Raw genomic sequence first — 25,277 nt, forward strand, 5'->3', positions numbered from 1 at the left:
ATTAAAGCCTACTTTACGACTTGTCCAACTAGGATAAGTTGAGACGACGCCACGCATGGAACGTACACTCCATTGCCAGGCCGTGTGCAGCGCATCAATTCATAGGAGGATAATCTAGGCTCATGGAAGTCATGCCTGTTTTACGACTTACCCAACTAGGATAAGTTGAGACGACGCCACGCATGGAACGTACACTCCATTGCCAGGCCGTGTGCAGCGCATCAATTCATAGGAGGATAATCTATAGGCTCATGGAGGTCATGCCTTACACCATCATTGCTTAAAATAATATAGGAATAATATGTTAAATTATATTTTTAGATAAATATTCAAGCTATACAATTTTATGTGATTAGGCGAATCAATATAATTAATGTGATTAGGCGAATTATATTAATACTTTATTATAACAGAGATGCAACAGAGCTGTTCGAACGAAGACAATCGGTTACAACTATCATGTATACATGGCTCAGTTTGCTTCTTCGTTGATTCATACATATATATTTAGGGTTCATTTATACGAATAATATTACTTGCATGGGCCATAAGACAAAATATATTCTCTTTAATATTTACAGTGAACTAAAAATTGGTAGTATTTATATTCCTATTCTAATGTCGGGGTTGGTTTTGTGAATGGTACCACTCGGTCCCGCTTGTACCACAGCACCACGCGCACCAGCACAGCCACCACCACGTTGACCCCGACCACCGCTCCGACCATCAGGAGCCACAGGTTTGGCAGGGTTTCTGAAAGCCAAAAAGAGATTTTAAATCATAAATAATATGTATATTTATATTTATAAAACTAATTTTGAGTATTTATCACAATTTCGTGAGAAATTTCGCCTGCTGGTATCTTCAGCTGGGTGGCTTCCATCTGTTTATGAACTTGAGGTCATGAAGCCTGTTTAGCGCTCTGTCACTGATTCGTCATGCCATTCAAAGAGTTTCAACAGCTGGCATGTTGAAAAGCTTGTCTGCCGGGATGGATCTGTACCTACTGCAGAGGAGACGGGAGAAGTAAGTCATTCTGTAAACATGAAAAATATTAAACGGAATGGCACAGAACTTTGAAAGCGAGACCTTCAAGATTGAATTATACCATAACGAAGGAAGGGGAGACTGTGCAGTATCCCCGAAACAACGTAACAGATACGCAGATTTCAATCCCTACAGGAAGGATATCTTTTTTAACGTCCTACCAAAGGATCTAAGAGAGGGGGGGGGGTTCACNCAACGGGCTTGTAGCAGACCTCCTGGCCGGGCAACAAGTCGCTAAGTAAAGGCAAGTACAATCGCCATAGTCGTAAATATGCGAGAAAAAAATGAATGCACGTAATAGCGCCATAAATCTGTCTCTTATACACATCTAGATGTGTATAAGAGACAGACCACGCCCCCCTCCCCGCCCCTCCACCTGCGCCTTCTCCGATGATAACAGGAGGCCTGCAATACAATTATTATCATTAGGGATAATAATTATTATTATCAGTTATTATTAGGGATAATTATTATTATCAGTTAATATTGATGCTAATTATTGTCGTCAGTTATTATTCGGGATAATTATTATTATCAGGTAATGTTAGTGATATTTATTAATATCAGTTATTATTTTAGGTAATTATTATCATCAGTTTTTATTAGGGATAATAATTATTATCATCAGTTATTATTAGGGATAATAATTATTATCAGATATTATGAAAGATAACTTCAGTTCAACATTAGCTGACGCTTCTATTAATTATAATGCAAAAGATATTATTGCAAAACAAACTCCAATGCCTGACAGGAGCCAAGACTAGAGCTTAGTTTGAATTATTATTTAATTACAAGAAAAATTTGAACGGAACTGCAAAAAAAAAACACGAGAGAAAACTACCCCGTCCAGCATAAATAACTAGAAATGGAAACCATGAATAATAAGAATAACTATAACAATTAACCCCGCACATTATTAATGACTTGATCAAATTACCCCGAACATTAAAAATCTCACGATCAAATTACCCCGAACAAAATATAAATCTGGATAAAATAAAAGCAAACACCGTTGAATGACCCCAATAATTACACCGAACGTTAAAACTAATGTAGCCAAATTACTCCAGCCAGCACGAATGATCAACTCAAACTCGTCCAATAGGTGTGAATGTCCTGATGAAATTACCCCGAACTGTTTTTATTACCAGGTAGAATTACCCCAAATAGGGTAAATGACCTGAGAAAATTACCCCAACATGTTTGAAAGACTAGATTAGATTACCCTAAACGGTATAAATAACTAAATGATTAAATGGCTATGGAATAAGGATAGAATGTAATGAAAGATTTAATTATATCCAAGGGTTATTAGCTAACTATATTAATTGATATTATAATTAATGTTAATTATTATTAATTATATACAAGGCGGGTTGGTAGCTCACCTACGACGAGCAACACCTGACGCAGTGAGACCTGCGAGTGGAGACTGGCGAGTGGACGTATCATTGGAGACTGGCGAGTGGACGTATCATTGGAACCTGGCGAATGGACGTATCATTGGAGACTGGCGAGTGGACGTATCATTGGAGACTGGCGAGTGGACGTATCATTGGAGACTGGCGAGTGGACGTATCATTGGAGACTGGCGAGTGGACGTATCATTGGAGACTGGCNNNNGTGAAGTTAATGCTGTCTCTTATACACATCTAGATGTGTATAAGAGACAGAACTTCACCATTATAAATGTCATCATTACCGGGCAAGGTTGGAGTATTTTAGGCTGAACGCAACACGCGAGCGCCGCTGCGTCGTGAATAACGTCACCTTGGCTGGCTCGTCGCTGTCCATAAATCGTCCAGGATAACAAAGGGTTGCAATTCACACGTTATTCTTACCTCAATGACATAATTCATGTCCTTTTGAATAGTCGCTAAGAAAGGGATTAATGACGTTGAACTTTTATGATGAAGCAACGTTTTGTATTCGTTTTTGCGACGGCCGTTGTATTCCGATGTTAATTTATTTAAAAAGATTTTCGTTTAGTCATGGGTTCATTCCAAGTGGATTTTTTCTCGGAGCTTCACGAATTAAACAGATTGTTGCTAAAGGCCATAAATACCACGACCTCAATGGCGGACTTGTCTCATAAATGGGAGGTTTCAATCGTCCTGTTGCGTACCTGTCTTGGGTGGCGGCCTGCGCTGTGAAGCCATTACTCAGCTCTCTGTCCGCTGCAACTCTGACATTAAGTTGTTCTCAGAGTGTCCACTCTGAAGCCATTACTCAGCTCCCTGTCAGCTGCAACTCTGACATTAAGTTGTTCTCAGAGTGTCCACTCTGAAGCCATTACTCAGCTCCCTGTCAGCTGCAACTCTGACATTAAGTTGTTCTCAGAATGTCCACTCTGAAGCCATTACTCAGCTCCCTGTCCGCTGCAACTCTGACATTAAGTTGTTCTCAGAGCTGTCTCTTATACACATCTAGATGTGTATAAGAGACAGCTAATAAACTCAACCAACTAATAAACTCAACCAACTAATAAACTCAACCAACTAACAAACTCAACAAACTAATAAACTCAACAAACTAATAAACTCAACAAACTAACAAACTCAACAAACTAATAAACTCAATCTCAACAACCTTGGAGACTGGCGAGACCTGTTATTAATTCGTTAAGCTTTGGCAGTTCAGTGACTGCTAAGTGACGTAACTCTTCAACTAAATCTCACTTAACATCGCTTCGTCGGTTTAGTAACAGGTAAGTAACATTACTCCTCAATCGATGAGTCAACTAACATTGCTTTATCTGTATGGGTTGCACAGCGCGTCTTTGCAAGCGTCTATACACAATAGCAGTTCACGGGTTTATGACACGCAGCGTTGTCTGTGGCAGGATCACTGCCACTCATTAGCGCGAGGACTTGTACGGTGTTATGATCCAGCCACTTGCGCCTCTTGCTGGGGTCAGATAATCGAGTTAAGTATTCGCAATTGTAACGATTCTATTTTCATTTGGACCGATTTTTAGCGCATTTTCTCATTTATGGGAGAAAAGGCGCTATATTGTGCTCGTCATGTCCGTCCGTGACTCGCTCGTCATGTCCGTCTGTCTGTCTGCATGTCCGTCCGTGACTTCACGTTTTCATCGACGAGAAAATACGCTCTCTGTCACTCACGGCAGTGAGTACTGAGTTATATTTTCCTGCTAATATTAATTACACTTAAATTATCACCAATAACTAATTTAACGGTGCTGATAATTCGAATAAAATTTCAGAAATTATCATGAATAACGAGAATTTCTGAAGACATCAGATGAATGTAGAATATTTCCATCAACGTCTTTCAGCACTGCCCATGGGTGATGATTAAAACACTGGATCTTTAAATCAGGTTTATTCATTCACATTTCTTCACACATTTCTGCTTGGCAACAATGTAACCAGTTAAGGTTAATGTAAATGGCAAATTTACGAGCAGAGCCAGTTGAGTCAAACAACGTAATTTGTATATCATGTAACAGTTGGTTCTACGAAACCAAGCTCTAACGCAACGCAAAGACAAGCGAGTAGCACGTTCGCAAATCCGCTCGCTATCGCCACCTGCCAACAACTGAGACACCTGTTCACTGACGCGACAGTATCGCCGAAAAAATTCCACGTTTCAATGACTTAACCTCGCCATGCATCACCTCATATCGACCAAGCGGTGATTCCTAATTGGGATAATTTAACCACTAGATTTATTGCCCCCAGGAACACGACTCACCCTCCTAGATTGATCTCTCCCTCACCATACCCATTCATCACAATCTTTTTAAATCGCTGGTGCTTCATATTACCGAGCCTCATAGGCCTACTACTCATGATGGATGTCTGGGGGTATCGGGGGGCCACACCCAGAGAAATCTGTGAGACTCGGTCCATTTAGCGATGCATTTTCGCCATTGTGTGAGCCATCTTAAGAAAGTTTGGCCCGACAAGAAGGCGCGTCAGTGCTACGTGCAGAAAGCGAGTCAATATTCAGACAATATGACACATAAATTGTTGTGTGGTGAGCGCGTGACTCGCAACGAGCGCTCGTGTCGTCCTCGGGGCTCCGATCAATGAGGCTCTCAACTGAGCGCTAATGACGTGACCGCCTCCTAACTTTTCAGGGAGCAATGCCTTGTCCAGTTGGCATGGCGCACGAATTAAATTAGAAATTAGAGTCCGTTTATTAACTCTTGGAGAAAGAATAATTCCATAATAATTCCTTTGAGACAAAGATGTGTGCATAATGTGCGACGATACGATTTATTGTGTTACAATATATCTAGAATTGCCCCGAAAAGAAACAGATATCCCATGAATGCCCACACCAAGCGTCGGAGAACAAAGTCAGAGTAGCAGAGGTCTGGGATCTGAGTAATGGCTTCAGAGTGGACACTCTGATAACATCTTAATGTCAGAGTTGCAGCAGACAGGGAGCTGAGTAATGGCTTCAGAGCGCAGGCCGCCACCCAAGACAGGTACTCCACAGGACGATTGAAACCTCCCATTTATGAGACAAGTCTGCCATTGAGGTCGTGGTATTTATGGTATTTATGGCCATTAATAACAATCTGTTTAATTCGTGAAGCTCCGAGAAAAAATCCACTCGGAATGAACCCAAGACTACACGAATATCTTTTTAAATAAAGTAACATCAGAATTAAACGGCCGTTGCAAAAACGAATACAAAACGATGCTTCATCATAAAAGTTCAATGTCATTAATCCCCTTCTTACTTACTATTCAAAAGGACCTGAATTATGTCATTCCGGTAAGAATAACGTGTGAATTGCAACCCATGAATTATGTCATTCAGGTAAGAATAACGTGTGAATTTCAACCCTTTGTTATCCTGGACGATTTATGGACAGCGACGAGCCAGCCAAGGTGACGTTATTCACGACGCAGCGGCGCTCGCGTGTTGCGTTCAGCCTAAAATACTCCAACCTTGCCCGGTAATGATGACATTTATAATGGTGAAGTTCTGTCTCTTATACACATCTAGATGTGTATAAGAGACAGCATTAACTTCACGTNAGCGAAGGAGGCTACACCCAGAACAGTAGATGGCTAGACCCTCGACTTGGACAAACCACGACCTGCAGGTCGAAGTGAGGGCACATTGGGTCGCCGCCCACCAGCAGTGCGACTTGTTGAAGGGGCCGAGCCCCACGAGGATGATCCCTCACCCAGGGTGAGGGGCGGCACGTAGACCGTGGCCAGCTGGGCGGCGAGGTTTGTAATGACATCCTCCGGAAGACGCTCGTTGCGCAAGTTAAACAAGCATATGCTGGATGTACCTTCAACCTCATCATCCTTGTTCATATCCTTACCAGAAGCTATTAAATTCATTCTAGATGTTTCTCCTTCGACCATCGATGTGTCCATATGAGATGTTGGCATCTCTGCAGCACGAGCCCTAGCCTCAGCTTTGGTCACCACAAGAGGATAGGAGAATTTGTCTTGTGCCAGTCGCAGTCCACCACTTAGAAGGAAGACATTGACGTATCCACGGTGCACCAGGGTGGCTGCATACTCAGGGGCAAGGTCCTCAGCATAGTCGTACACAATGATGATGTGGTCAGGGTGGTTGCGGTACTGCAGCAGCTCCCTGCACTCCCAGTTGATGGAACGGCCCAGCCGACATGACGGGTGGTTTATGGCTGTGATCAGGTGGCTGGTGCTGTACGCGGTCGCCTCACGTACGTCCACTAGGAGGTATGCAGGTGCCGCGGTGGTCGTCTCGGCTGTCTGCACCATATCAGGTTGCTCAGCCACCTACATTTTACATCATTGTATCCAATATGACTATTGTACGGTAGTTAAATAAATACTTATAAACATGGGAAAAACCAACAGCTGTTTTACTGGCACAGGGTAGTCTTTTCGTCAGCTCAATCACTTGTGTTTTATCTTATAGACATAATTATAATAATGAGAATAATAGGAAGAGAATGATTTTTTTAGTACAATACCTAGATAAATATAAGATGCATAAAATATAACAGATGTGTATAAGAGACAGTACCACAGCACCACGCGCACCAGCACAGCCACCACCAGGTTGGCCCCGACCACCGCTCCGACCATCAGGAGCCACAGGTTTGGCAGGGTTTCTTAAAGCCAAAAAGAGATTTTAAATCATAAATAATATGTATATTTTTTATAATATGTTTAATGTTTTTTAATATGTATATTTATATTTTAAAAAACTAATTTTGATTAAGTATCACAATTTCGTGAGAAACATCGCCTGCTGGTATCTTCAGCTGGGTGTCTTCCACCCAGCTGAAGGCTGCATGGCCTTAAGTTTATGAACTTAAGGCCATACAGCCTGTTTAGCGCTCTGTCAATGATTCGTCATGCCATTCAAAGAGTTTCAACAGCTGGCATGTTGAAAAGGCAACAATTTGACGCTGCTGCACGTCAACAATGTCGTCCAGCGTGATGCAACGTGTCCATAATGTCGGCCAGCGTGATGCAACGTGTCCATAATGTCGGCCAGCGTGATGCGACGTGTCAATAACGTCGGCCAGCGTGATGCAACGTGTCCATAATGTCGGCCAGCGTGATGCAACGTGTCAATAACGTCGGCCAGCGGGATGCGAACTGTCAATAATGTCGTCCAGCGTGTTTTACATGTTTATTCCGCTGTTCACCCACTGCGCTTCTTGTCTACCGTATGGATCTGTACTCACTGCAGAGGAGACGGGAGAGGTATGTCATTCTGTACACGTGAAAAATAATAACCGGAATGGCACGGAACTTTGAAAGAGAGGCCTTCAAGATTGAAATGTACCATAACGAAAGAAGTGGGAGACTGTGCAGGATCCCCGAAACAACGCTAAAGATACGCGGTCAGATTTCAATCACTGCGGGAAGGATCACTTTCCGTGGCATGACCATGGCTGATTAACGTCCTACCAAGGGATCTAAGAGAAGGGGAGTTCACCCTGGAGACCTCCAAGAGACAACTAGTCGTGTTCCTGGGCACAATCCCAGATCGACCTCCCCTGCAACACTACCAGCGGCGAGAAGCAAGCAACAGCATCGTGCATCAGGTGGTCCAAATGAGGGCACTCTGTATTGTGGTGGCAGCAGCTCTGTATTGTGGTGGCAGCTGCTCTATATTGTGAGGGAAAAGTTTGTTCGCTTTGTTTGTGATGTTGACGAAATGTTCATTTGACGATATTCAAAGAATTTTTATAATTAAAATTGATATAATTCACTTAAATCGCCTTTAGCAGATTATCACGCAAACGTATCGAGGAGAACGGCAAATCCTGACAAAAAAATCATTTATACAACACTTCTCTTTAAGTTCATTTCTTCTTATTTGTTTGTTTGTCTGCTACAAATCTTATAATTGATATTTAACACACTTCTACCTGTCCAATCGATCTGAAATTTTTGCAAACTTGCACAAAGTTGGAAACAATGCATGAATTATTTCGTTCTTGTTGAGAGATAACAAGTTTGACTCCTGCTCTATGAACTAAGAATTTCATTATTAATGTCAAGGTAGGTCTAAATTATAAACAATTACTTATTTTTAAATAATGAAAAAAACTAAAATTATTTTTTTTATATATGGAAATAAAATTTGATTGTAATTTTAAAAGCATATTATTGTATATTACAAACTATTATACTAAAATAGTTACCCCATCAAACCCGACTTCCATCCCCCCGAGCGTCCACTGACTCCCCCAGAACGCGTACGTTTGTTACGTCACGCGTACGTTTGTCACGTCACGCGTACGTTTGTCAAAAAAGAATCGTGTTGGTTACGAAAAATATAAAGTAGAAAGAATAAATACAAATGGTTTTAATCATTTCGGCTCAATTAAAGTTTTTTTCATGGTCTTCAGAATAGTATTAAGTGAGTGCAATTGTACACGCGTACTATGAGCTAAATGTCTCACCATGATCAGCTTAACCTTGGATTCCGACAGAGTCCATTTAGTTTTGTTCATAATGTCAGCGTTGATGATGATGAGCTCGCCGGGCACATAACCTCCCTTGTTGAGAGTCACGACGACACTAAGCGGCTCACTCCTGCAGCACCAGCAGTACAACGTCTTGTCTTTCTCGCACTGCTGGGGCATCTGCAAGACAATTAGAGAATAAAAGGCATGTTTAAGTATTGAAACATTTATAAAAAAATCAATGTCAAGATTGGGAGTTTCAGTTGGCACTACAGCAGGTTTAGAGGCGGTGCCGTTTCTGCGTCATATTTTTTGCTGATGTTGATATAATGAAGTTTTCATATGATCGTAAACTAAACAGTTATTGCAAAGGTATAGCCTTTTTATTTTATTTTATGTAGGATGTTTTTCAGCATAGTAGGAAGTTTTCTTAAGAAATTTTAGGATAAGAAATGCTACCAGGAAGTCCCCCGACTCTCACCCTAAGCGTCGCGTCGGCGTTGAGGTCGACTACCGAGTTGACGCTGACGGGGTGGACGACGGTGACGTCCTTGCGTGCCTTAGCGCCCCCTAGCGTCACCACAACGCTGTGCACCACCTGACCATAGCGTCCTACGAACGAGGAGGGCGCGTGTGATGGTAGCGTGTAACTGAAGTGAAAATCGGTAGGTCCTGCGGCCATTTCCTGTGATGCATCTGCCGGGATGTCATAAATTGTACAGATTTGCAAGGGTGAAATAAGAATGGTGAAAAATTTTCTCATGAATCGACCTTTAGTTATCAACTTGCTTTAAAACATAACACTACAATAAAATTATAATATAATGACTGACATGCTTTAAAATATAACACTACAATAAAATTATACTATAATATACTGACTGACATTAACCAAAATATTGTTCGGACCTAGCACCCAACATGCCGGAGTGTAAATGATTCAACGACAATATAGGCTCATTTTATGACAAGTGTGCCCAGTTGACGTGTTGCCATCCTGCGTGTTGCCATCCTGCGTGTTGCCATCCTGCGTGTTGCCATCCTGCATGTTGCCATCCTGCGTGTTGCCATCCTGCGTGTTGCCATCCTGCGTGTTGCCATCCTGCGTGTTGCCATCCTGCGTGCTGCCATCCTGCGTGTTGCCATCCTGCGTGTTGCCATCCTGCGTGTTGCCATCCTGCGTGTTGCCATCCTGCGTGCTGACATCCTGCCTTTTACATCCTGCGTGCTGCCATCCTGCGTACTGCCATCCTGCGTACTGCCACTCACCTGCCCACAGGACTATCTGGTCCTCGTAGTAGGTCTCGGTCCCCCCGTAGGTGCGGCGGCGGTAGGTTGCCCTGCCGCGGCGCTGCTTCTCGAAATGCGTCTCAGCAAATTTTACCCACGCTGCGCCCGAGAAGACCATGCTCAGTGCTGCCAAAGTATACAAGTTATCAAACACTAAATTCTTCAGTAATAAAAAATAGTCACAATAAATTATTTAATGATTTCTGTGTCGATTTTCAACATAGTCATAGATATTCAGGCCTTCCTCATGTACAATGCTCGCATCTTCTATTTTTATTTGACAAACAATTTTTCGAGAGAAAATTAAATTCTATACAGGAACCAAATGAGTACGTAATCCTAGCCATCCGCTTACTTTTTCCCTTGATGGGTTTGTCTGACGTGACCTGGACCCGTCCAGTGATGGTCTGGCCTGGGAAGTACACCAACTTGGGCTGGTCTATCAGCAGCGTCAGTTTAGGAGCCATCGCGACTTGCTTGTACCACTGATTTGTAATAATTAAATGGATGATAATTAACTGATAGTGATAGCAATTGATGTGTAGAAGATAGCACCTACGAATTCAAATCAAATTAAAGTCAAACTTGACCCCTTAATGTCCACGGCTATACAGTCCACGGCTAATGTCTCCGTAGACAGAGAGGTCAACGGTCATGGGTCAACCAATGAGTTGCTGGACCCATTGTGTCCCCACTGTCGTGAAAATGACACCAAAATGCAAATAAGTCTCGATGACTTTTGGAGACATATATGACTTTTTTGATTAAATTTGAAATGGTGTTACATGATAAATAAAAGAAAATGTATAATGTAATCTATAATGTCACTCTTTACTATTTATTGCGCTTGAATTGAGTGAAGTGATATCATTAAACATCATCATTAATCCACGAGTAGTTAGCATCAATGCCGAACTAATTACGGTACTAGAGGTGGAACACTGTTCAGGGAATGTTGCCGGAGAAGCTGTGAAGCATTGCAGGTACAGGGACGGCAAAATCACGAAAGGCTCGTTCGAAAGGGGCCAATCATTTAATGAGCATCAAACAATCATTTAATGGTCACCAGCCAATCATTTAATGGATCAAAATATCATTTAATGGTCATCAGCCAATCATTTAATGGTCGTCAACCAATCATTTAATGGTCGTCAACCAATCATTAATGGTCTTCAACCAATCATTAATGGTCTTCAACCAATCACATAAAGGTACAGGGACGGCATAGTGCAGTGTAGGTAGTCACGTTGCAGGTACAGGGACGGCATAGTACAGTGTAGGTAGTCACGTTGCAGGCTCAGGGACGGCAAAAAGGTCACGAAAGGCGCATTCGAAAGGGGCCAATCATTTAATGGTCATCAAGCAGTAATTTAATGGTCATCAACCAATCATTTAATGGTCTTCAACAAATCATTTAGTGGTCATCAAGCAATCATTTAATGGTCATCAACCAAACATTTAATGGTCTTCAACCAATCATTTACTGGTCATCAACCAATCATTAATTGTCATCAACCAATCATTTGCTGGTCTTCAACCAATCATTTAATGATCATCAAGCAATCATTTAATGGTCATCAGTCAATCATTTCATGGTTTTCAACCAATCACATAATGTTCATAAAGATCAGCAGCTGTTGCAAGCCCTGAGCCAGTTGACATTGCAGGTGAATGACAGAAATTTGGCTCAGCGTTCATTAAGTTTCTTAGCTGTTTGCAAAGGTATGCGTAATAAATGCATACGTAGGTATGCAAAGGTATGCGTAATAAATGAATCGCTATAGACGATTCATTATGGACGCAATCTAATCATGTATTGATCTAATTCAACCAGAAGCATCACGATTCTTTTTTATTCGAGTTTGAAGATTCTTTAATCATCAAACCCGGTAGCACCGAGTTGTATTTGTGCACCTGCAACTAGTGAAGGAAATTCAAGCCGAAAGTGGCTAAGGTGGCTAAGTGGCCAGGGTGTTATGAATCGGCTGCAGGCTAACGTGGCCTAATCAAAACTCACACAACTATTAAGTCTATTATATTATTGTTATAATAATCTTCGACAAAACTCGCAGCATAAAATAGATAGAAAGTACAATTCAGGGGCTGTAGTGTATCCAGTTGTTCGATGTGTGGCCTCATTGCTCCTAACGAAATAGCGTAAATGCACAATGAGCAGCCAGCGTCCTAGAATTGTAGATATGCATCCTGTACCTAATCTCGTGATAAACAATAAATATACGAGTAACTTTCTGAGTGAAAAGAACAATTTTTTATCAGGACTATGGACACCGACCTGATAAGGGCGCAAGCTCGATAAGGCTGTTCATCAGTCAATACATTGGATGTAGGACCACATGACCACAATCGACCAGAAATTGATCATGTGGTTATAACCGACAGGTTCGTGACGTAAACGTGACGCATATATAGGAGCGGTTATAGACACTTCAACAACGTTGTAAAAATTGAGCTGATAATGCGGGAATAAAGGTTTTCAAGACACTCAGAGGCTAGGGAGAGGCTGGATTAAGGTGTGAGGCAAGTTTATTGTTTACAGGTACAGAGCTGGAGATGAGCTGACTAGAAACAGAACTGGTATGACAAAATTAACACAAAAAATTAACTGTTTCTTAAGTGGTCTGATTCAAGAAGTCAGGCGGGATGTTGCTACAACGTATTGGTTGCATGTCAGGTTCTGTAAATGGTCATCGTGCATTATCAATAGCTAATGATCCAATTGATTCGTATCCTGAAAGTATGAAGCTAAATTCATGCAATGCATGCAGTTTACTGTACTTCAGGAAAATATTCTGAGATTCGCAATTCTAGAAAACCTTGTAATACGTCCGTTGTAATAAGTGGCAGCGTCTTTTTAGCGCATTTTCTCAGGAATNTTTTTTTGTGATTATGTGTCACATAAAATTGTCGACAAATACGGTGCTTGCACCAAAAAATCTGAGATCAGAAATTATTCCTTGCGGTCAGACCTACGAATCACTTTCGCAGGAACGGCTTCAATAATTTAATTAATTAATTATATAATATAATTGAGCCTAACTATATTATAAAGACCTTTGGAGAAGGTCTTGAGGCGACTTTTAAATGAACCTTTAGGCGACTTTTGAGATAGCTATGGATATGACAAGAAAATCTATAAAAGAATAATGACCCAAGATTAAATTGAAGGCATCTCGCCCAATTGGAGAGCTTGAAATGGCCAAAGATCATGAAATACTAGACACAACACCAGGTTCAACAACAAACGATCGGTCTCAAAAATCTCAGGTGGAAAAATGCATATAACGTCATCACAACTGTAGCGCACCAACCGGCTTCAGCTCAAAACATCAAAAACGGACTTTATTTGGTTCACGACTGCTCGGCGCCAGCATCAGCTTCGAGCCAACCCTGTTTACGTGGGCAACGGGTTTGCCATGCCTGCGTCCGTATTTCGTAACCTGGGCATTCAGCTGGACTCAGAACTTTCTATGAACAATCACATTGCCAAAGTCAACAGCGCTTGCTTTGGCGCTCTGTGACGAATATCGCCGCCATCATCAGCCGCTGTCTTTCGAGGTCGGTCCTTGAGGCCCTTGTGGTGGCGCTCGTTCTGACCAGATCTGACTATGGTAATGCCACGCTTTATGGACTTCCGACAACGGCACTTAATAAACTGCAATCCGTAATGAACGCTACTGGGACACTCGTGAGCATAAAGCCAAAATTCGACCATGTGACGCCGATATTGCGCGATCTTCATTGGCTGTGCATTCAGCAGCGCACGCAGTTCAAGGTCGCTGTTCTGACGTTCCGATGCCTTCACGGTTTGACGCCTCCTTATCTCACGGAAGTTCTACAGCACTTGTCAGATCTGTCTTCTAGAAGACAACTACGCTCGTCAACCGTGGACCTCGTCGTTCCATCTACACGTCTGCCTACCGTCGGTGACAGAGCGTTCCCGGTCGCCGCCGCCGCCAGAACCTGGAACAGGCTGCCGGCTTCAGTAACTTCGGCTACATCGTTGCAGGTGTTTCGTCGACGCCTGAAGACGGAAAATTTTCGTAGAACTTTCATGAAATTTCATTTCAATTTCAGGCCATAAGCCTATATTGAGCCTATATTGAGTGCCGACATTTCTATTCTATTCTATTTAATTAAGTAATTTCAAATTTTTATCGTAAGAAATATACATTTCTAGCTCTATATGCAACTATCCACTGGTGGGTGCTATGTCCGGGATCGCTAATGCCATCAATATTACAACCCTGACAACCCAAATCCCATCATCCCTAATTAAGTTCATAACATCAAAGTTATCGTAATCTGGTCAAAGCAACATTTTGCATATAGAATAAAACTTCCATTTGACTGACGTTAAAGAAGCTATGTTATCTTTTTCTTTCCGACTATATAGTCGCTAAATATACATCATAGCTAGCACATGGTGGTGTTTGTGTTGGCTAACCAGTTGATATTAGCACTGTGTAGCCAACAAATATATGTAGATATGACAATGTACGTGTGCTTATCCCTCCGTAGGCTCCGTTCGCAGCGTAGATCGCGTCGTAGATTGTTATGTTATCGAAGCTGAAACAGTGCGCATCACCTTTCTTATCGATTGGTAATGGGCGTATAAATTCTCAACAACACTCATCATCCCAGAAGCTGGTAAACTTATCAATAATTATTTGTAAAGGGATCTTGGCAAAACATGAATGATTTGAAAGAGAGTGAGAAGGATTGATATCGCTTGGAAATGCAATATCAAATTGGTATATTGTTCAGTTACAAATCTCTCTCAAATTGCTTTACTTACTTCGTAATTCTCCAACTCCTTCTCACTTACCTCTCTCAGGAATTTCATTCATGCTAATTATAGAATAAAGTACTTTAAACTTGGGGCCAGCAAAGTTAAATGACTCCCTGCAACGATAAAATCTGACTAAATTACCAGAAGCATCCTCAATTTCTTATAATACTCACGAATGTTTAGTAAGTCTCAATTTCTAGCAGAGGATTTTCCTCAAACATAGGGAATGATTACTTTTAAGGAATATTTGTGGCATATTCTTTCCTTTAAAATTTCAGCTTAATCAAGGTTTTAGTTTAATCTTCAGTCACAAGCATGAAAAACTCATGAAAATTGCCAACAGTAATCAATACATAATATTTCAAACCTTTAACTAATCTAAATATTCATGTATTCACTAAAATTTCAGCACGAGACTCTCTCGGTTTACAATTTAAATGACAAGCAATGTTTAACTAACCAAACTGTGTGCACGGATTTATTAGGTTTTTTTCGCTGAGTAGGCAATTTCTTCATGAATAACTCGTTTTTACTCTCAACAACACCACAGTATCTAGGCTACGCACGCTCTGTGTATAACAGTTCACCGGCCAACGTCACGAGGTAAGTTAGCCTGACTGTTGGCTCCGGCCGTAACCTCGACTGTTGTATACAAGAAGAAGTACAAGAAGAAGTAATTTTTGTGTATATTACTGCGCTATTTAATTATAATTCATGTGTTTGTGTGTTACGTTAAGTGTTACTTAATTTGCTGTTGCGGCAGCAAATATCCGGAGAAGCTGTCTTTCGATAGTCAGAGAAATAAGTGGGTCTGGTGGACCCACTTGGGTGAGGACCCTATTAGAAAATATAAGCAGTTTTTCTGACCCAGATAAGACTCAGGGCACACTGCTTCATTTTTCCTCCTAACTCTAGGCCTAAACTAGGAACAAATAGACTATAGTGTATGGTATTAAATCACCAGGTTTTACTGTGTTTAGGGCCTATATACGAGAGATATAATCATAAACAATTAAAACGTTCATTCATTATAATACTGGAAACATAACACAAGAACCTCTTAAGATGAATGATTGGTTTACACAGAACAATTTACATTATGATGGGAAGGGAATGCATGCGTAATGCAATTATCCTTTGAGAAATATTTCGCAGTACCAGCGAATTCGCTTAAAATCATCTATGCTCTCTAAATATCGTTATTAATATTTTCTAAATAAAAATAAAAGCCTATGACATTTTTAATAATTTGACTCAAAATTAGAAGAGAACATGCTCTATGCTGAATTATTGCGGTAACTTCACAAAGAACAGCAATCGAGCTCTTATATGAACAATTTGAAATCAATCCGAATTTATGCAAAAATTCTGTTTCAGTCACAAAATTACTGGTGAACAGTGCATCTGATGGTACAACGGACTGATATCTTATACTAAACCGGGAAAAATGAATTTTTTGAAATAATTTAGGAAGGAAATCAGAAAACAATTTAAATTGATCAGTAATTAATTCCTCCATCCTAAATAATTTAATCGACTTATAATGGTAGTTATCGTACGAAGGGATTTGTAAGCAATTTGAAACATGCAGTAACACGTTAACATTTCGGGTAACGCATTAATATGAATGCTTGCTTTTACCTGCAAAAAGAAATTCCCAATCCCATAACAAGTCTCAGCATCCCTGAACTCCAATTAAAACTCCAGTGACTATACTTGCGAAAATTCCTGCCTGCAATTCTTTATGCTAAAACCGTTCGTTAATATGTTAAGGTAAGCGCAGTTGTATAAATTATGATAAGGTATCATCCTACCGTTCTTCGGTAGGGGGAGCTTGAGAAGTCTACTTGCAACTCTACCCTCTGTAGGTCCAGACGCCTGCCAGTGAATATCTACTTGTGAAGGTCGGAGCTGCCAAATATATCATTGTTTCGGCTGCATGATTGTATCTTTATATTAGCTTAAGAATAATCGTCTTCTGTGAGCATGAGCGAAAGTTATTTTTCATCAAGACGAGTAGGGGTATTTCTACATGTATTTAAGATACAGACAGTATCAGAGTCTCCAGATCAGAGGACTCTTGCTTCTACAATAATTAACATATCCATCCCCAAGCACAACAATATATTATTGTGACGGTTGCATCGCAAGTCTTGTGGTCACAAAATCTTTTACCGGCATGGATGTCATCATTTGTCAATTTGAATTTTTTCATCCGATGATAGAGGAACTGAACTGGTCTAGTGCTCTATTATTTTCGTTGCAATATTTGAATTTTTCAGTTTGCGAACTGTTAATGAAATGCTTTAATTACGAATTTATTCTTTGCCGTCTCTCTGTTGTAATGAGCTTTAGTTTGGAGAAGACCAAGTTTGTCTCTTTATTTTACGCATTGTGTAAGATCGTGAGTATAGAACTTATGTCTGGTGATTCAGCTGGTTCGCTCTATTGATGAAATTTAACGAGAAGATAAAAATCCATCATTGTACAAGCATGGCTTATCTGCTCTCTAAAGCTAGAAAGGCAGCACAACCTTCCGTTGCGGAAAACTTGTTAAATAACCGCCGAAACTTTTTTGCTGATAACATGCAGGAACATAATTATCACATGCGCGGAGCTTGTGCCAACATGCACCAGCATCATCATGCGGTGCCCCGACGCCTGCACCAGCATCATGCGGTGCCCCGACGCCTGCACCAGCATCATGCGGTGAAATATTATGTAGTGTAGTGTACACTACATTGTATATACCATACTATATAATATACTTCCCTACTATACTATACAATACCTTACCATGCAATACAATAATATACAATACTATGCAATACTTTACCATACAGTCCATACTATACACACAATACAAAGTCTGTCCATGCATCATGTCACGATGGGATTCCTTGTGACATAAATCGATTGATTGAGTACCCACGATGATCGTGTACGTTTGTTACATCACGCGTACGTTTGTTACGTCACGCGTACGTTTGTTACGTCACGCGTACGTTTGTTACGTCACGCGTACGTTTGTTACGTCACGCGTACGTGTGTCACGTCACGCGTACGTTTGTTACGTCACGCGTACGTTTGTTTCGTCACGCGTACGTTTGTTTCATCACGCGTACGTTTGTCACGTCACGCGTACGTTTGTCAAAAAAGAATCGTGTTGGTTACGAAAAATATAAAGTAGAAAGAATAAATACAAATGGTAGTACTTACGCTCTATTTTCTTGTCTATGATTGGTGGATTTTGCTTGATAGGCCGTCAATGATTGGCTGATGAACTTACGATCTCTTAACTTTTTTTGAAGGTATGTGCCCTGGAAAGAGCTGAACTTGTGTCTAAAAATAGATCATTAGTTGCAAGTTAATAATGATAATGAAAAAAATTAGAACAACAGCAAGGAAGTAACGTGAAAAGTAAGGCTATTATTTTTGATCGAATTTTATTATTGAAGTGAATCTATTAACGAACTAATTAATTAGCAGTAACTAACGGCACTCATCCACCAAATTGGAGACATCGCTTGGTTAGTTCAGTAACTGCTAACTGACAGAACTTCTCCAACAAATCTCAACTAACTTCGCTTTTTTGCTTTAATAACTGCTAACTGAAGTCACTTAAAACTGCATCTCACTTAGCATCGCTTTGTCAGCATCGCAACAGGTAAGTAACATTACTCTTCAATCGAAGTCAACTAACATAGCTTTGTCTGTATGTTTTGCACAGCGCGGCTCTGCCAACGTTTATTGTTTTATTTATATATTATATATATTATCACGGGTTTATGGACACGCAAGCGTTGTCTGTGGCAGGATCACTGCCACTCATTAGCGCGACGACTTGCACGGTATTTGATCCAGCCACTTGCGTCTCTTGATGGGGTCAGATAATCGAGTCAAGTATTCTTAATTGTGCAGATTAAATTTTCAACTGTTATATTAATAGAATTTCTACTGAAATTGATTACAGTTAAATTATTACTAACAACTAATTTAACAGTGCAGATAGTTCAAACCAAATTTCAGAAATTATCATAAATAACGAGGATTTTTGACAAGGAAATAATGTGGAATGTTTCTCTCATTGTCTTTAGTCAGCATTGCTCATGGGTGATGATCAAACCATTGAATATTTAATTCAGGTTTATTCATTAACATTTCTTCACATTTTTCTTGTTGGCAACAATTTAACCAGTTAAATTTGATGTAAATGGCGAACTTACGAGCAGAGTCAATTCAGCTAAACAACGTAATTTGTATATCATATATCAGTTGGTTTTAGGACATCAAGCTCACACCATGCAGAGACAAGCGAGCAGCACGTACGCACGTCCGCTCGGCAGCGCCACCTGCCATCAACTGAGGCACATGTTCACTGCCACCTGCCATCAACTGAGACACCTGTTCACTGCCATCTGCCACCAACTGAGACACCTGTTCACTGCCATCTGCCACCAACTGAGACACCTGTTCACTGCCATCTGCCAACAACTGAGACACCTGTTCACTGCCATCTGCCAACAACTGAGACACCTGTTCACTGCCATCTGCCACCAACTGAGACACCTGTTCACTGCCATCTGCCAACAACTGAGACACCTGTTCACTGCCATCTGCCNTAATGCCCCACCAAGCGTCGGAGAACAGAGTCAGCAGAGGTCTGAGATCTGAGTAATGGCTTCAGAGTGGACACTCTGATAACATCTTAATGTCAGAGTTGCAGCAGACAGGGAGCTGAGTAATGGCTTCAGAGCGCAGGCCGCCACCCAAGACAGGTACTCCACAGGACGATTGAAACCTCCCATTTATGAGACAAGTCTGCCATTGAGGTCGTGGTATTTATGGTATTTATGGCCATTAATAACAATCTGTTTAATTCGTGAAGCTCCGAGAAAAAATCCACTCGGAATGAACCCAAGACTACACGAATATCTTTTTAAATAAAGTAACATCAGAATTAAACGGCCGTTGCAAAAACGAATACAAAACGATGCTTCATCATAAAAGTTCAATGTCATTAATCCCCTTCTTACTTACTATTCAAAAGGACCTGAATTATGTCATTCCGGTAAGAATAACGTGTGAATTGCAACCCATGAATTATGTCATTCAGGTAAGAATAACGTGTGAATTTCAACCCTTTGTTATCCTGGACGATTTATGGACAGCGACGAGCCAGCCAAGGTGACGTTATGCACGATGTAGCGGCGCTCGCGTGTTGCGTTCAGCCTGAAATACCCCAACCCTGCCCGGTAATGATGACATTTATAATGGTGAAGTCCATGCTTTACAATACAATGAGACCTCATCGTCAACTTCTTTGTAGGTCAGAGGTCATGCGTTAAATTTTTTTTAATTACATAATTAGCACTTTTGATTATAAAGAATGATTTTATTGTTGACAATTGACTTTATTATTTAATTACATAATTAATTTTGATTAAAAGGAATAATTTTATTATTTACAATTGACTCACAACTTTACAAACAAATGAAGCATATTGCAAAATGATTGAATAATTTGAATTTTCGTTATTTTGACTGCAAGTTTCCGATAATAACTTGCTGTAAGTATTGTTCATAATCCGAAACCTGTCGAACAATATCAAGCTTCTGCCACCACAATACAGAGCACTGCTGCCACCACAATACAGAGCTGCTGCCACCACAATACAGAGCTGCTGCCACCACAATACAGAGCTGCTGCCCCGCATACACGGCGCAGTCCCGCATACACGGCGCTGTCCCGTATACGTGACGTGATGGTTGACGAGAGCAACTTCATTCTTTCAGAAAAAAAGTGGTTGTTTCTGCTATCTATTTAACCATAAGCTCGTGACGTATTTTCTATGGTCCTTTTATATGTTGGATCTTTCTCTTATATTAGAATAGAAGTGTCGGCGTTGAAGAAATAGGCCCGTGGCCTGTTGCCGATTCTTGAACTTTTCGTGACTTGATTCACAAGGGATCCGGCCTTTATGCCACCACAATACAGAGCTGCTGCCACCACAATACAGAGCTGCTGCCTCCACAATACCGCGTCATTATCAGTTCTGTTCCATGTACACGTTGGTGTCCCGTATAAAAGGAGTAGTCCCGTATACATGGCGCAGTCCCCTATACACGCTGCAGTCCCGCATACACGGCGCAGTCCCGTATTCTCGCTACTGTCCCGTATACGTGACGTGAAGGTTGAAGAGAACAACTTCACTCTATCAGAAAAGAAGTGGTAGTTTCTGCTGTTTATTTCAACCCTAAGCTCGTGACGTATTCTCAATTGTCCTTATATATATTTGATCTTTCTCTTATATTAGCGCAAATAATATAAAAGAATCGTATTAACTACACAATGATGTTTTGTTATTAACTACACCGTTACTTGCAGTGACGATGATGATGTTAGAGCCACTATTGCAAGTAGCGACATGTATGAGACATCGTTTCCAGCTAAAACACATTATAAATCTTAATTACTTTCACGGTAACCTTTTATTTATGTAATTTTTTCATAGAAAATAAATAATACTAAACATTTATAAAGCTTCACCGACAAGAAGTTTGTCATGTAATAATAAAATATTTCATTGGTTTGTAGGGTTTATTTTCATATCACAACTGTAGCTCTCTGATCTATTAGTCCTAATAATAATGGCTAGTATATATTCTTATTTTATTGATATATATTGATAAAGGTTAGATAGATGATATAATAGCTAACCTGCATCTTATATCTTAGAGCATCTAGGATCTTAAAATGTTTAATTAGCTGAAAATGTATTTTTTTTTGTTGGAACATTTTAGAAACAAGGGAACGGTACGATGGATGGACATTATTTTTAACTGTAAGTCAACAATGACATTAAGCATGTTAAAATTATTATACACAATTTCTAAGAGCTAAACTATGCAATTGAGCCTTGAACTATCTTGGTGTTTGATGAACCCTTACTATCTTAATTGGTGTTGGATCGCGTCTAATTGATTGCGTGCGTAGTGACGCAGGAATCATGCACACTCGCTAACTAGGCTCCACACACCTAATTTCTCTACTTATACTAACTTGTTGACAAATTTGTCCCACTAAGTCTTAAGGCGTTTAATGTCGTAGAGGGCTATAGGCCTCATAAAATTGGAAAAAATCTGAGAAAAGAAACGACTGTATGAAGTAATTGCCACCAAATTCTCCCGCCATTGAAAGTCGTTCTCAGTATGTTAGTAAAATCGGTTAAATGGTGTTGAGATAGAATTACAAAATCTTTTGAAGAATCAGCAATAGAAGTTCATTTTGACCAAATTGATTGTATCGAATGGTATTTACAAAATTCACACTTCAAAATTCTGAGTCACAAGTTTGTGTTGAAAAGCAGGTAGTCGGAAAAGCAGCATATTTGCAGAACATAACAAGAATTGACCTTTGAAGACATCATTTTCGTAATTGATGATGACACTAAAACGCCATTATTTCAATGGAAGGTGAAATTCCTACTACAATGTAAATAATTGCGTACGCTAAAGCATAAATTATTTGCGGTAAAATTTTCCTCGAATAATTGATAATCAGTATCTTTTATCAGATCTCTTACACGGTGGAACAAATAAATCACATTCGCGCCTGTTGATCCATCACTATGCAGCGGCTCACGACACGGGAGGTTTGAGGAGGCTCTGCTGGGGAACAGCTGGGGAAGAGGGGTCCTGGAAGTCGTAGGTGACGTAGAAGGGCAAGAAGGTAGCGGGAGGGGCGGAAGCCTGCGTGTCTTCTGCAGCACCACCTTCAGAAGACGCTGGGACGCCACCGACGTCTTCCATCGCATCAGAGACCCAGGCTGCGGTGGCTTGCTGGTAGGTCGGTGGAGCTGCCCAGGCAAATGTTAATAGATATCTGAGAATTGAATACAGTGTGGAGCATGCCAGGCAAATGTTAATTGATATCTGAAAGATTTAATTCGGTGTGGAACATGCACAACAACCAGTGTTGTTGTGTTGTGTGGTTTTATTAACTTCTCAATGGGAAAATATTTACCGCTATTCCAACAAATATTCGGTAGGATATTTATTATAGTAATAAAATAAATCTTCAATGTTAATGTCACTTTACTTTAGATTTGAATCAGAAGTTCATAAGTAAGCAGAACGCCTCCAACAACTACCCAAGACCATGAATGCAGGTACGTTTAGTGGGATGTCCTCACTCACCCATGGGCAGGGGCAGTCCCAGGGGGAGCCCCTGTGAGGCTTCACTTCCCTCACATCCCCCAGGAAGGGGAGGCGGGGCTGCGGACAGTCCGGAGGCATCCGCTGGTTCAGTGGGCAATGACCCACTGACCGCTGTGGGTATGGTGCCGACCACTATGGGTAATTTCAGCTCCAGGTCTGAAGTTGCTCCTTTGAAACTCACGGAAAACTGGAATTTAAATAGAAAATAGAAACAGAATTAGCGAAAAAAAAACAAGGACATATCGTTGAATAACGACGAATACTCACGCATTAAACTATCCTCTAAAATCAAATACACTGATTAGTTCCTCAGGACCTTAAAAAAGACCAAGCGGTATTTGAAGAAGAAATTTTAGACAAATTTTGCTTGAAATTTTGTCAAATATTTGAAAGTCGATCATCAGTTAGATGAGAACCATATTCGTTCTAGCCGGTCAAGACCTTACCGTTCGCACGTCAACAAGAGTCGATCTGGGGCCATACTTTCAAAACTCGCTAAGTGAACGTAAGTACTTACGCTCTATTTTCTTGTCTATGATTGGTGGATTTTGCTTGAATGGCCGTCAATGATTGGCTGATGAACTCACGATCTCTTAACATTTTTTGAAAGTATAGGCCCAGCGATACATGCATGAAAGGTTCATGCTTAGCGTCTTACCTATTTTCACTTTGTGTTGGATATTACAATTATCACCACAACCTTTAGACACTAGTGGTACCTCGCAAAAACTGATAGTGTCCAATTTTTCAATATTTGACTGTACTACCGCCATATACCGGTGGTTTCGCAGCCTCTCTCCCCATATAAGAATAAATTATGTACCGACGTACGGTCCCGTCAAAACGGGGTAGAGGTTAAACCATGCCACATGAGATCGTATTCCTTCAAACTCACCCGTCATGCGCCCCCTAATCCTTCAATCCTCAACCTAAATGCCCAACCGAGACGTTAAAATAATCGTATACAACAAAAAATTTGACCTAGGTTCACCAACAGACTGATGAAAGATATTTCATGACACCTTCTTAGAATTAGACAGGTATATAGACATCCTCTCATCAGACTAACTGATACTATCACAATATTTACAAACGCATATCACCAAGTGCAACCACATACAACTGATACTACATATTGGACACTAATATGTAGTAGTGCTAATATGTAGTATATATACTACCAATATGTAAACACTAATATGTAGTTGTACCAAAATGTGAACAGTAATATGTATATCATTATATCTACTAATATGTAATATGTAGCAGTACTATAATGTAGACACTAATATGTAGTAGGACTAATATGTAGTATCGAAGCCATGGAAGTAAAGGGACATATTTAGCGTGGGGAGCATCAGTGAAGCGCTACTAATATTCGGTTTTGGGACGCATGAAAGAAATATTCTATTTTAGTTTATCTTTTATGCAAGAAATTAATTTTTTCCCAAATTTGGATAGAAACACGGTTTTAATTGATAAAGAATGTGGGTAGATGTAACATAGTTTTAACTGCATCAATTGTTTTCATGGGACAGAGTGAGAATTGACAGTTTATTTGTTCAGTTAATGGTCAAGTTGAGACAAGCAATACGAGGGAAAATATCGCTCTAAAAAGCAATAAGTATCTAAGCATCATTGAGAAGATGAACAATATCTGAAGATACCAATAGATGATAAACGATGTCGATGATGTTGCAGCCAGGCAGGGATGACGGAGGCAGCGGAGGAAGGCGGAGATGTTCGTTGCTCCAGTTGCATTCCGCAGCGGCGGCCGCCTGGGGCTTGACTATCTTGCCCAGCGCGACCATCTCGACGCGAGACCTGCCGACGGGCTTGTAGCACACCTCCTGACCGGGCAACAAGTCGCTAAGTAAAGGCAAGTACAATCACCATAGTCGTAAATATGCGAGAAAAAAATGATTGCAAGTACTAGCGCCATAGTCGTAAATATGCGAGAAAAAATGAATACAAGTACTAGCGCCATAGTCGTAAATA

At 40.6% G+C, this 25,277-nt stretch overlaps 3 protein-coding genes across 3 annotated transcripts; all 3 read right to left on the bottom strand.

Annotated features, from left to right (window-relative positions):
- Positions 1 to 646: 646 nt before the first annotated feature.
- On the bottom strand, positions 647 to 10,928 carry LOC108673589 (arrestin domain-containing protein 3; the record flags this gene model as incomplete). The annotated part of the gene is made up of 7 exons (XM_018161440.2): positions 10,605 to 10,928; positions 10,229 to 10,375; positions 9,441 to 9,655; positions 8,957 to 9,139; positions 1,240 to 1,262; positions 1,008 to 1,036; positions 647 to 753 (listed from the first exon to the last, which is right to left on the bottom strand). Coding segments are annotated over exons 1-7 (816 nt in total), but the record flags the coding sequence as incomplete, so codon positions are not given.
- Positions 6,077 to 6,902, bottom strand: LOC108673590 (centrosomal protein of 41 kDa). The gene has a single exon (XM_018161441.2). It carries the CDS (start codon positions 6,789 to 6,791, stop codon positions 6,102 to 6,104), a length of 690 nt encoding a protein of 229 aa, XP_018016930.1. The 5' UTR covers positions 6,792 to 6,902; the 3' UTR covers positions 6,077 to 6,101.
- Positions 10,929 to 21,646: 10,718 nt separating the features above from the next.
- On the bottom strand, positions 21,647 to 25,093 carry LOC108673591 (arrestin domain-containing protein 1-like). Its single transcript, XM_018161442.2, has 3 exons — positions 24,947 to 25,093; positions 23,259 to 23,466; positions 21,647 to 22,918 (listed from the first exon to the last, which is right to left on the bottom strand). The coding sequence occupies exons 1-3, from the start codon at positions 25,088 to 25,090 to the stop codon at positions 22,701 to 22,703; spliced, it is 570 nt and encodes a 189-aa protein (XP_018016931.1). The 5' UTR covers positions 25,091 to 25,093; the 3' UTR covers positions 21,647 to 22,700.
- Positions 25,094 to 25,277: the final 184 nt, after the last annotated feature.

The sequence above is a fragment of the Hyalella azteca genome, unplaced genomic scaffold (assembly GCF_000764305.2).
Source record: "Hyalella azteca isolate HAZT.00-mixed unplaced genomic scaffold, Hazt_2.0.2 contig12249, whole genome shotgun sequence".
NCBI lineage: Eukaryota > Metazoa > Arthropoda > Malacostraca > Amphipoda > Hyalellidae > Hyalella > Hyalella azteca.

Bases quoted from the DNA above. Each gene is read 5' to 3' on its own strand.
- LOC108673590 (XM_018161441.2), bottom strand. From the start codon at position 6,791: ATGGTGCAGACAGCCGAGACGACCACCGCGGCACCTGCATACCTCCTA.
- LOC108673591 (XM_018161442.2), bottom strand. From the start codon at position 25,090: ATGGTCGCGCTGGGCAAGATAGTCAAGCCCCAGGCGGCCGCCGCTGCG. The intron at 23,467-24,946 runs GTATCTTCAGAT...TTTAAATTCCAG, and splicing joins ACATCGTTTATCATCTATTG to TTTTCCGTGAGTTTCAAAGG. The intron at 22,919-23,258 runs GTGAGTGAGGAC...TTGCCTGGGCAG, and splicing joins GGGACTGCCCCTGCCCATGG to CTCCACCGACCTACCAGCAA.